The 13,550-nt window shown below is 41.0% G+C and overlaps 1 protein-coding gene across 4 annotated transcripts in view; it reads right to left on the reverse strand.

Annotated features, from left to right (window-relative positions):
• Window positions 1-13,550, reverse strand: part of LOC113545719 (phospholipid-transporting ATPase ABCA1) — a 148,509-nt gene that overhangs the window by 36,681 nt on the left and 98,278 nt on the right. For all 4 annotated transcript variants that reach the window (XM_053230879.1, XM_053230878.1, XM_034301178.2 and 1 more), the window contains 5 exons: window positions 8,497-8,689; window positions 3,759-3,853; window positions 2,271-2,376; window positions 1,543-1,617; window positions 859-1,025 (listed from right to left, as the gene is read on the reverse strand). In XM_053230879.1, coding sequence (XP_053086854.1) covers window positions 859-1,025; window positions 1,543-1,617; window positions 2,271-2,376; window positions 3,759-3,853; window positions 8,497-8,689 — 636 coding nt within the window. The remainder of the gene's footprint in view (window positions 1-858; window positions 1,026-1,542; window positions 1,618-2,270; window positions 2,377-3,758; window positions 3,854-8,496; window positions 8,690-13,550) is intronic.

Below are 13,550 nucleotides of genomic sequence, written 5' to 3' on the forward strand. Positions count from 1 at the left end.
CTTGAACATCGGGCAAAGAACAGGAGCCATTAATGAACTAATAACCAGTGTGGAATATACACACGCGCACTCACATACAATGTCATGTGCGAGAGCAAGGAACGAGAAGTTACTGAGCACTGATTGCATGCTCATAATGCAGCATATGAGCTAGAGCATCTGTTGGGCTGAACACTCATAAATAATCACATAAGAGCTGCTGTTTGGATGAACGCTCATACACAGTGCTAGTCGAGAGCTCCTGATTTGATAAATATTCACACTGCAGAGCATGAGGGGTCAGGATTGTGTAAACACTTTCTGAAGAAGGCAAAAGTCCACAGATTCATATAAAACCTGCTAATTTGGTGATAATGAAAGCTGCTCGTTGCATAAGCCTCAGAATGATAGGATATATGAGAGCTTCTGATTAGCTGAATACTCATAGAGCAATATATGACAGCGCTGATTTAAAGATCAGTACATCTGATTGGCTCAAACCACACAGAATGACATACAAGACCCCTGATTGGCTGTACAGTCATATCACAGAGCCTGCATGACTTAACACTGAAAGAGTAATATATAGTAAATGCAGATTGCCTGAACAATAACACAATAATATATAGGAGCCCTCGATTGGCTAAACACTCACTACGTGGCTTCTGATTGGTCAAACAGTCACAAGATTGATAAATCAGAGATTCTGATTAGCTTACCAGTCACAGAGAACTATATTAGGGCCCCTGATTGGCTGAACACTCACAGCCAACTAAACATTCACTGAGAGATATTAGAGAGCTGCTGATTGGCTGAACATTAACAGAGATTACATTTATATAACAATATATGAAAGGCCCTGATTGGCTGAATACTCACAATGTGGTGGTGAGCTGCTCTTTGGTGAGGTTGAGCGGATGGTTAAAGGCTGAGATGCCATAAAGTTTGGGCTGGACTCCAGCTGGAAGATTCCCTCTGAGGATGGCATTAGTGGCCACATTCAGGAATGATACTATTGCATGCCATCCCTGGTTGTAGAACCACACCTAACACACACAAACACACATACACAGGGTGAAAAGAGGAAGACAATCAATAGTAATTAATATTCCGAGCTTCTTTACTCATCATTAAGACTAAATTGCCCATAATGCTCTCAGTGTTTCTCTCATTATCTGCAGTCAGTGTGAAAGCGGAGAAAAAGAAACAAGCATCTAATTGACCAGACAAACTGAGGGATGGAGGGAGAGAAGAACACAGCCCCCACTGGCATTACAGCTCTAATTAGTGCTGCTCTGTCTGCTCTGCACGACCTCCCACTACGCTCTAATGCTACATCACACACCCACGGTGAGTGTGTGTGTGTGTTTGTATGTTTGTGTGTGTTGGATGCTCAACCCTCTTAAGTGATTTTCAGAACATATTACAATCTCCAGAAAGGAAAGTGACACATTTGCAGTGAGTTAGGCTAAAAACACTGAGAAGGCTAAAGCAGTAAAGGCCTACTGAAGTGTTTAACTATGCCCACACAGAGGAAAAACAGGAGGAGAAGATATTCCTTACTTTTACATTGTCTTTCGTTCCCAAATCTACCAGTAATATCTCCAAGTCCTGGAGGAACTTCTCAGTTATGTTGTTCTGGGAGAGAGACAATAGAGAGAGACAGACACCAGGAGAGGTTAATATCATTAGTTGTCTGAACACACACACACACACACACAGAGCTACATGTGATTTAAATGCTAATGCTAGGAACACTTGGAGCTAGGTGTGGTGCATGAACATGAGCTGGTGCAGTGTGTGACAGGACATCACAAATCAGTCAGATCTAGGTGCTCTTACTTTTACATGCCTATGAATAATACATAACTCATAAACATAGTCAGTGACCTCTGGCTGAAGAGCCTCAAGACACACTGGCTGCCTCAAACTGTAGATTCGATTAGTGTCAAAACGCATTTATCTCTAATTTATGCCACACGATGATCGCAGATTATAAAGAAAGTGCTTTTGGGAGAACTACTAAGATATGCATTTTGCTTCTGTAACAATGTCTGTTACAGGAAGGAAGGAAGGAAGGAAGATACATAGCCTGGATATTGATATTTTTGACCATACAGGTGGATATTCCCTAGATCTTATAAAACTTGCTTCCAGAAAGACAAAATAATTAGTTGTACAACAATCCCACATTTTCACATTTTAATAATACCAACATCAGATACCAACATTCTCTGCAGAGAGTAGAGAGGAGTCTTGGGTTTGTCTGATATTTGGATCTGATACCTCACCTGTGATGAGTTGAAGAGAGTCTTGAGGTCTGAAACAAGTGCAGTGATCTCGGATTCATTGAGTGTGACCTGAGAGTTTATAGCTCCAACTGAGATCCCTCCATACCTGAAAAGAGGTGATTTTATTGCCCTGAACTGACCAAATATCAATCTTATTTGTATGATGTCCCATGTCATTTTATTCATAAAATATTCAAAATAAAAAATAGTGAAAGATAGGAAGGGTGCTGTTCTAGTTCATGATTCCACAAATTGGTCCACTTACCAATCTATCTTCCCTTAAATAGCTATATAGTGTAAAAACCTAAATGCAAATGTGATCTGTTCGCTATTCTCAGTAACTTCCTAGAATGGAATATTAAGCATAATTTTGTCCCTGCTTATATTTGGCTTTGTATTTCTGGACAATAAGTTGCAACAGAGTATGTGACACTTCCCAGAGATGGAGACTGCAGTGATGTAGTGGAGATGGAGATCGGGATTCTTGGCATGATGTAGGGAAGGAGATGGTCCCTGCAGTAATGGGGTGGAAACTGGATGCACACAGTGACTGTATGAGGTGGAGACTGAGAAGGGGCCTACGTGGATGTGATAGAGACTGGGCAGAAATGGAGTCTTCAGATGATGGGTAGAGATTGAAATGGGGCCTGAGGGGGGCAGAACAGAGAGTACAGGGGATGGAGACTGCAGGGATGGGGGTATGGCCCGAGAAGAAACCTGCAGGGATGGGGAAGAGACAGAGCTGGAGCCTGTGATGACGGGGTAGGGACAGAGAAGGAACCTGCAGGGATGGCTAAGGATTAGATTTTGAGCCAGTGATGATGGAGTTGGGACAGAGATTTAGCCTGCGATGATGGGATGGGGACAGACATGGAGCCCACACTGATGGGGTAGGGACAGAGATACACTATATGGCAAAGAGTATGTGGACACATAACACCTGAACATCCTATTCTACATTTAATGCCCCGTTTGCTGTTATAATATTCTCCAGTCTTTTGGGAAGGCGTTTTACTTGAATTTGGAACGTGGCTCTAAAGATTTGTGCCCATTCATCCACAAGTGCATTAGTGAGGTTGACGTCAGGGCCTTGTGCAGGCCACTAGCATTCTTCCACAACAACTTTGTGACAACAATTTGGGGAAGGCCCCCATCTAGGTTTGATAGTCAGGTATCCACATACTTTTGGCCATATAGTGTAGACAGTGCCTGCAGGGACAGGGTAGGGACGGTGATAGAGCCTGTGGGGATGGGGTAGGGTGATTGATATGGCCTGCCTGAATGCAATGCGCTTGGAGATGGGGTCTTCAGGGATGGGACGGAAATGGAGATGGAGTGGGGATAGAGCATCTAGAAATGGGGGCCAAGATGTGAGAGAATGGGGACCAGGGACAGTGTAAGGATGCTGATGTGGCCTGCAGGGATTTAAGTTTGTGTTATACAGTAGATGCTGGGATGGTTGGTGATGGGGTCATAATATGCTAATACCGTATTTTTCCAGACTTTGCATAGGTCTTGAGCAAGAAGTCAGTCATATTTCGACCGGTGAGGTCCTGCAGGGTGTCTGTGGTATTCTGTGTTTTCTATGGGAAGAGACAGAGAGATAAAATTAGACGGACAGACAATTTTTAGTGTCACATGCTGATTATACATTTAGGCTCACCCCCATTGCTCTGCTCCTGAAGACAAATACAAAAGGAACACAAACCCAGACAGCTAAAGTGCAGCGGAGATGTTAAACCCAGGAGACGACACATACATTGTCTCATCATTTAATTGCTAATTTGCACAGAGGGTGATGGAGAGAGGGTCATAATTGGCAATTAACAGATCAGTAAGAGGCTCATCACCCTTACTGTGCACATACACACACATTCACTCTGTAAGCAGCTTAAAACTTTACTTTGTTGACTCAGTTGTCCTTCGAGTTGATTAATGAGATTCATATATGCATATGAGCAAGAGGTGTTGATTGGTTTTCTGTTGTTATAATTAAGATCATCCGCGCCCCTTTGTGTTCACATGCATCACTGCTGCTATTCTGCCACACTCGGCAAACTTGAGCACACACTGTCACCCTAGAGCAACGTTAATAGCATGAGATTGGAAAATTGGTTCTGATTCTGTGTGAACAGACACGGTGGAAAATGAATATTGCCTCTGTTTCAATCTGCTCTCAGTTCACTCATTACATTGCAATATTCATTCTCTGTCAGTCCATCTAGACAGCATGGAGTCTGTGATGAAATATATGTTTTGATGAGGCTTATAACAGACTCCTCTAGTCTGACAGTGTTTCAGATGTGTATGTGACGGTTGGAAGCTTGCTAATTCACAATAATTTTGAATTGTTTATTGATGATTAATGCAAACGTGCATGCAACAATTAATCTTCCAGGGTAGAGAAGGTATATTCTGCCAGTGTTGCCATGGACATTAGGAGTTAATTAACAAACCTGAGCAGCATGTATGCTTTCTTTTCCAACTCATATCCCTATGATCCCTTATTTAGCTATGTTCATGCATTCATTCATCTTCAGTACATGCTTTATCCTGGTCATTGCTCATGGTGGATCTGGAGCCTATCCCATGAACACTGGGAATGAAGTGGAACTTCATTCTGGATGGGACCCCAGTCAATCACAGAGTGTTTGTTCACACCTAGGGGAATTTTGGAGTCACCAATCCACCATCTGGCATGGTTTTGGGAGGTAGAAAATGTGACAAAATGCAAAATGCCGCACAGAGTTCAGGATTAAACTTTTATCAATATGCTGATTTATGATTTTTATATTACTTTAATTCACAGATATATTGTTCCAAATGTTAAAATATTTCCCATTCTTTGTTTAGCAGAATTGTCAAGGCATTGTTTTATTCCAAACATTTATGGTAAAGTGTAGTATGATGATGGGGGCACGGTGGCTTAGTGGCTAGCACATTTGCCTTGCACCTCCAGGGCTGGAGGGTCAATTCCTGCCTCCTCCCTGTGTGTGTGGAGTTTGCATGTTCTCCCTGTGCTTTGGGGGTTCCCTCCGGGTACTCTGGTTTCCTCACCCCCAGTCCAAAGACATGTGTTGTAGGCTGATTAGCATATCTAAAGTGTCTGTAGTTTGTGAATGAGTGTAGATATTACAATGAACAGACTTCTATTACTGCACACATTGAGGGACAGCTCAGGTTACTGCCTGCATGGAGTTTCACAGGTCCTCCCTGTGTCTGTGTGGGTTTCCTCCATGTTCTCCCACCTCCCAAAGAGGTGAAGATAAATTGGTGACCCTAAATTGCCCTTAGGTGTGAATGATTGTGTGACTCTATGTGTGCATGGTGCCCTTTGATGGACTGGAGTCTCATCCAGAGTGTATTTCTGACTTGCGCCCAGTGTCCCTTGGATAGGCTCCAGATCCACTGTGACCACGATAAATTGGTTACTGAAAATGAATGAATGCCATTTGTTGAGGAGGATATATAGTTCCTGTTTAAGAATTGTCCAAAATAAGAAACCATAAAAGACACCTGTCCCCATACCATCCAAATTTATCTAATCACGCTCCTTTCAGATGACCAATGTTGTGCCGATTGAATTATATTGAACTGCACATGAACTGCACATGACTATCCTCATTCATTATTCACCCTCCTTCTACCAGAATAAATTCATACCTTAGTGAATAAACCAAAGCTTTTATATGGATCTTAACATCTTAAAATGACCCAAGCGGCTCCTCTAAATGAGCGGCATAATTGGAGTCCTAACACTCTCAGACAATTAACTGTAATCAAAATAAGCGAAAGCTGATCAAACGAGCAGGCATTATTTATTGAGCACAAGATCATTTGAATTAGCATAAGCATGTGCCTAGCAATCAAACCACAATCAAATCTTTTTTTTGCATGTGTGTGTGTGTGTGTGTGTGTGTGTGTGTGTGTGCGTGGCTTAATTAAATCTGCAGTAATGCTCATGAGGCATAAGAAAGACGGCTTTATTCAGTCCTGGCCAGATGGTGATAGAGGAGTGCAGCATTTTTTTATGTGGCAGAAACCAATAGCAACTTATGCAAGAGCAGACTTAAGCAGTTGAGGTTTAAGGGGTCTTGCTCAAGTACCCAACAGTGGTGCTCTGGCAGTCCTGGGATTTGAACTCATAACTCAATCACTAGTGCAGAACCTTAACCGCTGAGCATTTAATTCACTCCCGTTTTGGTATGAGATTCTTTCGTCATAGAGCAATGACTTGAGTTAAGACTAGGCTCGCAAACTGGGTCAACACTCACTCTCTCTCTGTGTGTGTGTGTGTGTGTGTGTGTGTGTGTGTGTGTGTGTGTATGCACTCAGTCGTACATCCTCCTCCCTTGCACCAAAGCAACAAAGCAAAAATAAACTGGAGTTTGGAGTGAGAGAGGAAACTTCACTGCATTTACACTTGAGATGTCATTAGCATAGCAATTCTAATGCAGCTAAAGGTTTACAGGCTGCTCAGCATGCGCTTCCAGCTGACAGATCTGTCACTGTGTATTTTTAAAATCTTGACAGAATCCTGTCGTGCTGCCGTTGACTTGAACCGTGTGGAAAATTCTGTGTGATGTTCTGTGTTCAAGTTACCATGAGATGATATCGGCGTAATTCAAAGAGAGGGTTCTGTGGACCCTGACTCATCATGTGCACCCAGATATGTTGCTGTGCTTCATTTTAGACTGATTATAAGCGAAACAAATTGTCTGGTCCGAAGTGACATATTTTCCAGTGACGGAAAACAAATGACGTAAACATTTCCTGTCAAGACCTTTTTGCATGAATGAATAAAATAATACAGCGGCTAAGCACATGGGTCTCTGAAGGCTTTAGCCAATCATCTTAATAGTTTAAGTGAAAAAACATCATATGTTACATTAGCATTCTAAACTAGAGTTTGGGCTTTTTGTTTGTCCATTCCGCATGCTTGGTACAGGAGATTTTACCAACTCTTTAAATCTCCACTAATCCATTTAGCCAGTGTCTTGATCATCTGGGGCAGTTGTGTAAGATTAGTGATGAATAAAGTGCTTTGGCTTGGAACTAAACTCTATAGAGGTGTTCTTTGGGACTGGGATCCTGCAGTGATGTGTTTTGACAGCTTCTGAATCAAATAAGCTATGTCTAGTTCATTGTGATATCACTGCATAGAGATAAACAGGAAAAAGTTGCTTTTTTTCCCCATAACAGATTGTCCTGAAATGTTTGGTTCCTTATTTTTATTAACTAATGAATGACATGTCATCCTTTTTTTATCCATTTATATTTACATTTAAGGTTGTGGGATGTCTGAGGGACAAGTCACTTATGATATAACAACTATAAACAGTCATTCCCTCACCAGCCTTTCATTTTCCTCTCGCTTGAAGGTAATTAGACAAAACAAAGAAACCACTGAGTAGTCCTCTGTCCTGAAGACTCTGCTGTGGTGGAAAACCTCCTGATTGTTAAAAATCACTGACATTGGACACTCATTCCATAAATGTTAAAGAAACATCTCCTTACAGAAACCTTCACCATATCACAGTTTTTAAATTTGTTTATGTAGATCGCCTGCTACGCAAGCCTCTGTGATAGTTCTTACTACAAAAAGGATAATATCTGAGCCGAATCAGATTCGAGCAATTAACAGCACTGCGATATAAATATCCATCCATTATCTGCACTGCTTGTCCTACACAGGGTGGCAGGGAGCCTGGAGCCTATCCCAGGGGACTCGGGGCACAAGATACCCCCTGGACGGAGTGCCAAGCCATCACAGGGCACAATCACACACATTCACTTGCTGTGGACAATTTAAAGATGCCAATTAGCCTACAACGCATATTTTGCATTGGACTGGGGGAGGAAACCAGAGTACCTGGAGGAAACCCCCAAAGCATGGGGAGACTCCACGCACACAAAGGGCAGAGGCGGGAATCAAACCCCCATCCCTGGAGGTGTGAGGCAAAGGTGCTAACCATTAAGGCTCAGAAGAGAGCAGCCCAACAATTACCATGAAATTGCCACAAAACATCAACACTGATCATCCTACAGCAACAGTCACAATTAAACACCAAAAACAACCATCTGAAAGAAACACTAGTGCATATATCCATCAACTACCAACATTCTAAAGATCAATTTCAATTCAGTGGTGTTACAATTTCACTACAGAGAGTTGAATTTCATTCCTCTTTTTGCTAAAAACTCAGGTTGCCAGATTGTAACTAACCTGGGGTGGTGGTAATCCTCCAGCACCAGGAGGGCAGGCTGGCAGCATGATGCTGTGTTGGGGAGTGCTGCACTGGCAATCCGGAGATGGATTCTGCATGCTCCAGTTTCCATTCTTAAAGATTTCGAGGATGGAGGGGTCTACCGAAGGAGTGAACCAGTCTGTCGCTCCCGAAGGAGTGCATGGGTATTTACTGACAGAGGAACAGGCAAACCAGAACCAGAGTCACACTTCAGTACAGATTGCAATAAAATAAAAGAAACTAAGTTAAAACGAAATCAAATTCAATGAAATATTAAACAAATGTGTTTTAAACATCATTTTAGATGTGCTAAGAGTATCGCCAGTTTGTTGGTAACTAGAAGATGACTGGGCTTGAAACGATCAGCACATTGATATCGGATGATCTTACTGAACTTGGGGAACACACGTTTCTAACTATCCTTTGACTAATATATAGAAGGGCAAGCCATTCATATTTTACATATTAATGAAAACAGAGTCTTAAAATCAAATCAAAACGCTGCAGCAGTTAATGAAGGGATTTAAGAGCCAGTGAAATGTTATCCCTTATCCTTGTGCTGGTGTAAATTCCTGCTGTGTTGGAAAGTTAATGATTTTATACAACCGCTGGGAAAGAGCATCTGCTACCCAGGTGACAGCTCGACACAGACAGAGAATTTGTGAACATGAAAAATATCTCCCACAATGGACTGAAAACTTCCAGTTATAAAAAGCTATGGGGAGCTGTAACACAGAAGGGAAAGTGCGATTATGTTATGTGTCTTCCAACTCGACAACAATTTTGTATATTGAAAGAGGATCAAACCTTTACTCTTGGATGGTCTAGAGGGTTTTCTTTATAGTAAAAACTTGCTTAGATAAAATCCTCTTCTTCAAACACCTCCAAAAACACTCCAAAAAGACATTTCAAGTTTCCTAATAATTTTAAGGTAAAGTTATCTTCACCTTAGTTTATCCTAAGGGAAATGAAGGTTGAGGCATTTTATACAACACTTAACAGTTTTTAAGTGATTACTTAGGGGGATTTTTTTTATATATATATTTAAGAGTTTCATTTAAGGACACCCTCAGGTACCACTTAAAGGTTTCTTGTGCAGCACAAAATTACCTTTAAGGAATACTTAAAAGCAATCTTAAGGGAAAATTCAGCTTATCCAACTAAGCAAAGATGTGTTTGTGTGTCTTTGGCATACTAATGAAAACAAATTTCATTCAAAACTTTTCTTAATTACAATAGCTATAGTTCCAATGAGAAACAGTAGTACTTATGTCTATAACCTCTAAAGCTGACTAGTTAAACACAAATTAAGTAATGCACTAGTGTGAAAGTTGGTTATATAATTTACGTTACATGCTTGGATTTGTACTAGCTTTGTTGGAGGATAAGTAAATCAAGCTAAACATACTAGCTACATCCACTTACCAGAGGCACCAGTGACGTTCTGCCACTTTCTTCCAAGCTTTATTTTTATTTGTAATGTTTCTATACATGTCTCTACATATGTGAGGTCATAAATGACAGGATAGGATTAAACCCCGGTTGCGAGTGAGGAACTAAACAAATGTCAGAAGATAGGATTGGTCCAGGGAATCATTCAATCCATACGTTTGGATTTGTCGCTTTACCATGTACCATTTTTTGCTTTACTATACCGAATTTGCATAGAATCTCAAGTCAAATGCCAGTTGTCGTGCTGTCATTTTGTCTCAAGCTACTAACACTGAAATTGTGGCTCATATGTCATTCACATATGTTCCCGGTCAGGGAACCAACCCCAACCACTGGAGGGTTGCACGAGCCAGTGCACTCTCAGTGCCAGTCCCAAGCTCGGAAAATGGGGAGAGCTACATCAGGAAGGGCATCTGGCATAAAACTTGTGCCAGAATCAAATATGGGGATGGGTCACCCACTGTGGTGACCCCAAACGGGAGCAGCCAAAAGAGGGAAAAAAAAGAATGTCATTCACATATGTAGAAAATGAATGCTTGCTAGTGTGGATGAGATGAGAAAGGCAACCTCAGTTTTTCAACCAGTCAGAGAGAATCTCATTGTAGATTAACTTTGCAGCACAGCTGAAATCCAAGATATACAGTTTACCATATTAATGCTTATGTCATTTAAAACTGGTGCCATTTCAATGCTATGGAAAGTTCAAAAAGATTTCAATTTTATTCCGAAATGTTATTTCTGTTAAGATGACCTTTACTACCTTCTCAATTATTTTTGCAGATAAGAATGTTAGAAATTGGTCTTTTGGTCTAATTACTAAAAAATGGGGTTGTCAATATTGCACTTCTTTAGCATGACCAAATTTAAGAATTTCAATTCAGAACATTACCTAATATTCAGAACATTACCTAATAGAGAGCTGAAAACCTATTTCAGTTATAAATCAGTTGATGGAGTACAGAGGGGCATTTTATTAGTGATCACTAATGATCAGCACTGCAACATATTCAAAGTACTCATGATATACACATGCAACATCACCATCCTTAGTGATATATACACATGCAGCATCTTCAGGTGAAGGTACATTATAGACAAGGCTACAGGAAAAGCAGAATATTTTAATTATCTTGTTCCTTACATCACTGATTATTAACTCCCCTTTGAGTAGCATCCTGGGGTCCAGTGAGATAGCTGCCTGCAAGCAGATATGCAGCTTGTGACAGAAGGTTGCAAAGTGCTGTATATAATTAAGTAGACCGAGGGACAGTCTGCTTACAGTGGTAAGAGTGCAGAACACAGTTCTCCCCAGATACTGTACAAAATTGAGACGTCCTCTGTATGGAGATGTGGCTCTGACTGTGCTTGGAATCTGTTTTAAGCTCAGGGAATTTCTGTTGCATTAATTTTGAATGGTTGGTACAAGCATCAGAATTGAGTCAGGTACCTAAGTAAATGGAAAGAGCATCGAGCCTGAGGCAGACATCTGACTGAATGGTATAGGTATCAAGACTGAGCCAGGGACCCAAGTAGATTGAACAAACATCAAGTGTGTCAGGACCCCCCGAATGGTTGGTAGAAGCATCAAGTCTGATTCAGGTACCGAAATGGATGGTACAAGCTTTGAGACTGAGTCAGGGATCTGAGTGAATTGTATAAGTATACAGACTGAGTCAGAGACCTAAGGAGATTGTACAAACATTAAGTCTGAGTCAGTAACCTGTATGGATGGCGCAAGCATCAGTGTTGTGTCGGGATCCTGTATGGATGGTGCAAGCACCAACATTGAGTCAAGAACCTGTATGGATGGTGTAAGCATCAAATTTGAGTCAGGTCCCTGAATGGGTGGTAGAAGCATCAAGTCTGATTCAGGCACCTGTATGGATGGTGCAAGCATCAAGCTCAAGTCAGACAACAGAATGGATCATATAAGCATTGAGACTGAATCATGGATCTGAGTAAATGGTACAAGTATCAACACTGAGTCAGAGACCTCGTACCTTAGACTTGATGGTACAAGCATCAAGTCTAAGTTAGGTCCCTGAATTGGTGGTGGAAGCATCAAGTCTCTGTCAGGTACCTGTATGGATGGTACAAGATTCAAGTGTGTCAGGCTGCTGAATGTGTACAAGAAACAAGTTTGAGTTAGGTACAAGAATGGATCAAAAAGCATCAAATCAGAGTCAGATACCTGGATGAAGGGCTCAAACATGAAGTCTAAGGCAGATTCCTGAGTTAATATTATAAGTACTGAGCCTGAGTCAGGGATCCGAGTCAAGTGGGTCAGGTACCTGAATGGATGGTACAAGCATTGAGACTGAGTCAGTTACTTGAGTGGATGGTACAAGCTTGAAAGCATGAAGTACCTGGATGGATGATAAAAGTATTGAGACTGTGTCAGGTACTTGAGTGGATGGTACAAGAATGGAGTCTGAGTCAGGTACCTGAATGGTTGGTACAAGCATCAGGATTGATTCAGCACCCTGAGTGAATGGTAGAAGCATTGTGTCAAAAGGATTGATGTATGTACATCACGCTAAAGCTACTAAGGTTGTAGATCATCATGCAAAGTGGGCCTGGAACTACCTATTACAGGCACTCTGTGTGAAGCACCAAATTATGTCTAAAAGCCACTGCGAAGTGGTGGAAAGGAAAAGAAAATGTAAGTTCACTAATGAAGATAATGCATTAAGAAATGAAGTTTTCTTTTTAAAATAAAGACTTATAGAGCAAGTATACATTGTGGAAGGTATTAATAAGACTAATTCCATTTTATTACTCATTGGCTTTAATGTAAAGTACAAGATACCTATTAGGGTAGTTAATTCATATAAAAGTGTGCAATTAAATTGCATTCCATTTTTCTCGTGGTCAGGGAAGGTCACAGAAGTCCTGTTTAATGCGTTGAAATTCTTTTCCTTTTTTTTTTTTTTTTTTTAATGTGAGTAAAATTGATACACATTTCCCTGACTTATGCACTATTACCAGAGCTGCCAGGAATTGAAAAGAATTAAAGTAGTCCAAATGACAAGCATTGCTAAGTATTAAAAGCTACAATTTCCCTAAAAAAAACCTCTTTCACTACAGTCCTAAATGGTCTCCTATTATAATCCTATATGTAATTAGCCACACTTTCTATTTCCCCACCCTTTTTCTGTGCCAACTTTCCACTTTTTTTGTGACCTACCCTCAAAAACATATGAGTGAGAGAGAAATTCTGCATTGCTTGGATGCCAGTTTGAGCATTATTTGTTTCGTCAGGTTGTTTGTGTAGAATACAGCATAAATACACCTAAAAATAGGCACAAACAGCTTAGTACATGTAGCCCTGTGCCAGATACCAGAGTTAACAGTATGAATATCAAGTCTGATTCAGGTACCTGAGTGGATGACATGGATCATGGTGGATCCTGGGCAAATCCTGGAAACACCAGGCATAAGGTGGTGGTAGAGCCTGGGCAGATGCCAAGCAAACATACTAACATTTAGAGGCAATTTAGAGTACCCAATCCACTTATGATGCAAGGAGAGCATGGACAGGATGTACCCAGAGCTCAGGGGTTAAACTTGAGGCTCTGAG

This window comes from Pangasianodon hypophthalmus, chromosome 28, assembly GCF_027358585.1.
Source record: "Pangasianodon hypophthalmus isolate fPanHyp1 chromosome 28, fPanHyp1.pri, whole genome shotgun sequence".
Taxonomy (NCBI): domain Eukaryota; kingdom Metazoa; phylum Chordata; class Actinopteri; order Siluriformes; family Pangasiidae; genus Pangasianodon; species Pangasianodon hypophthalmus.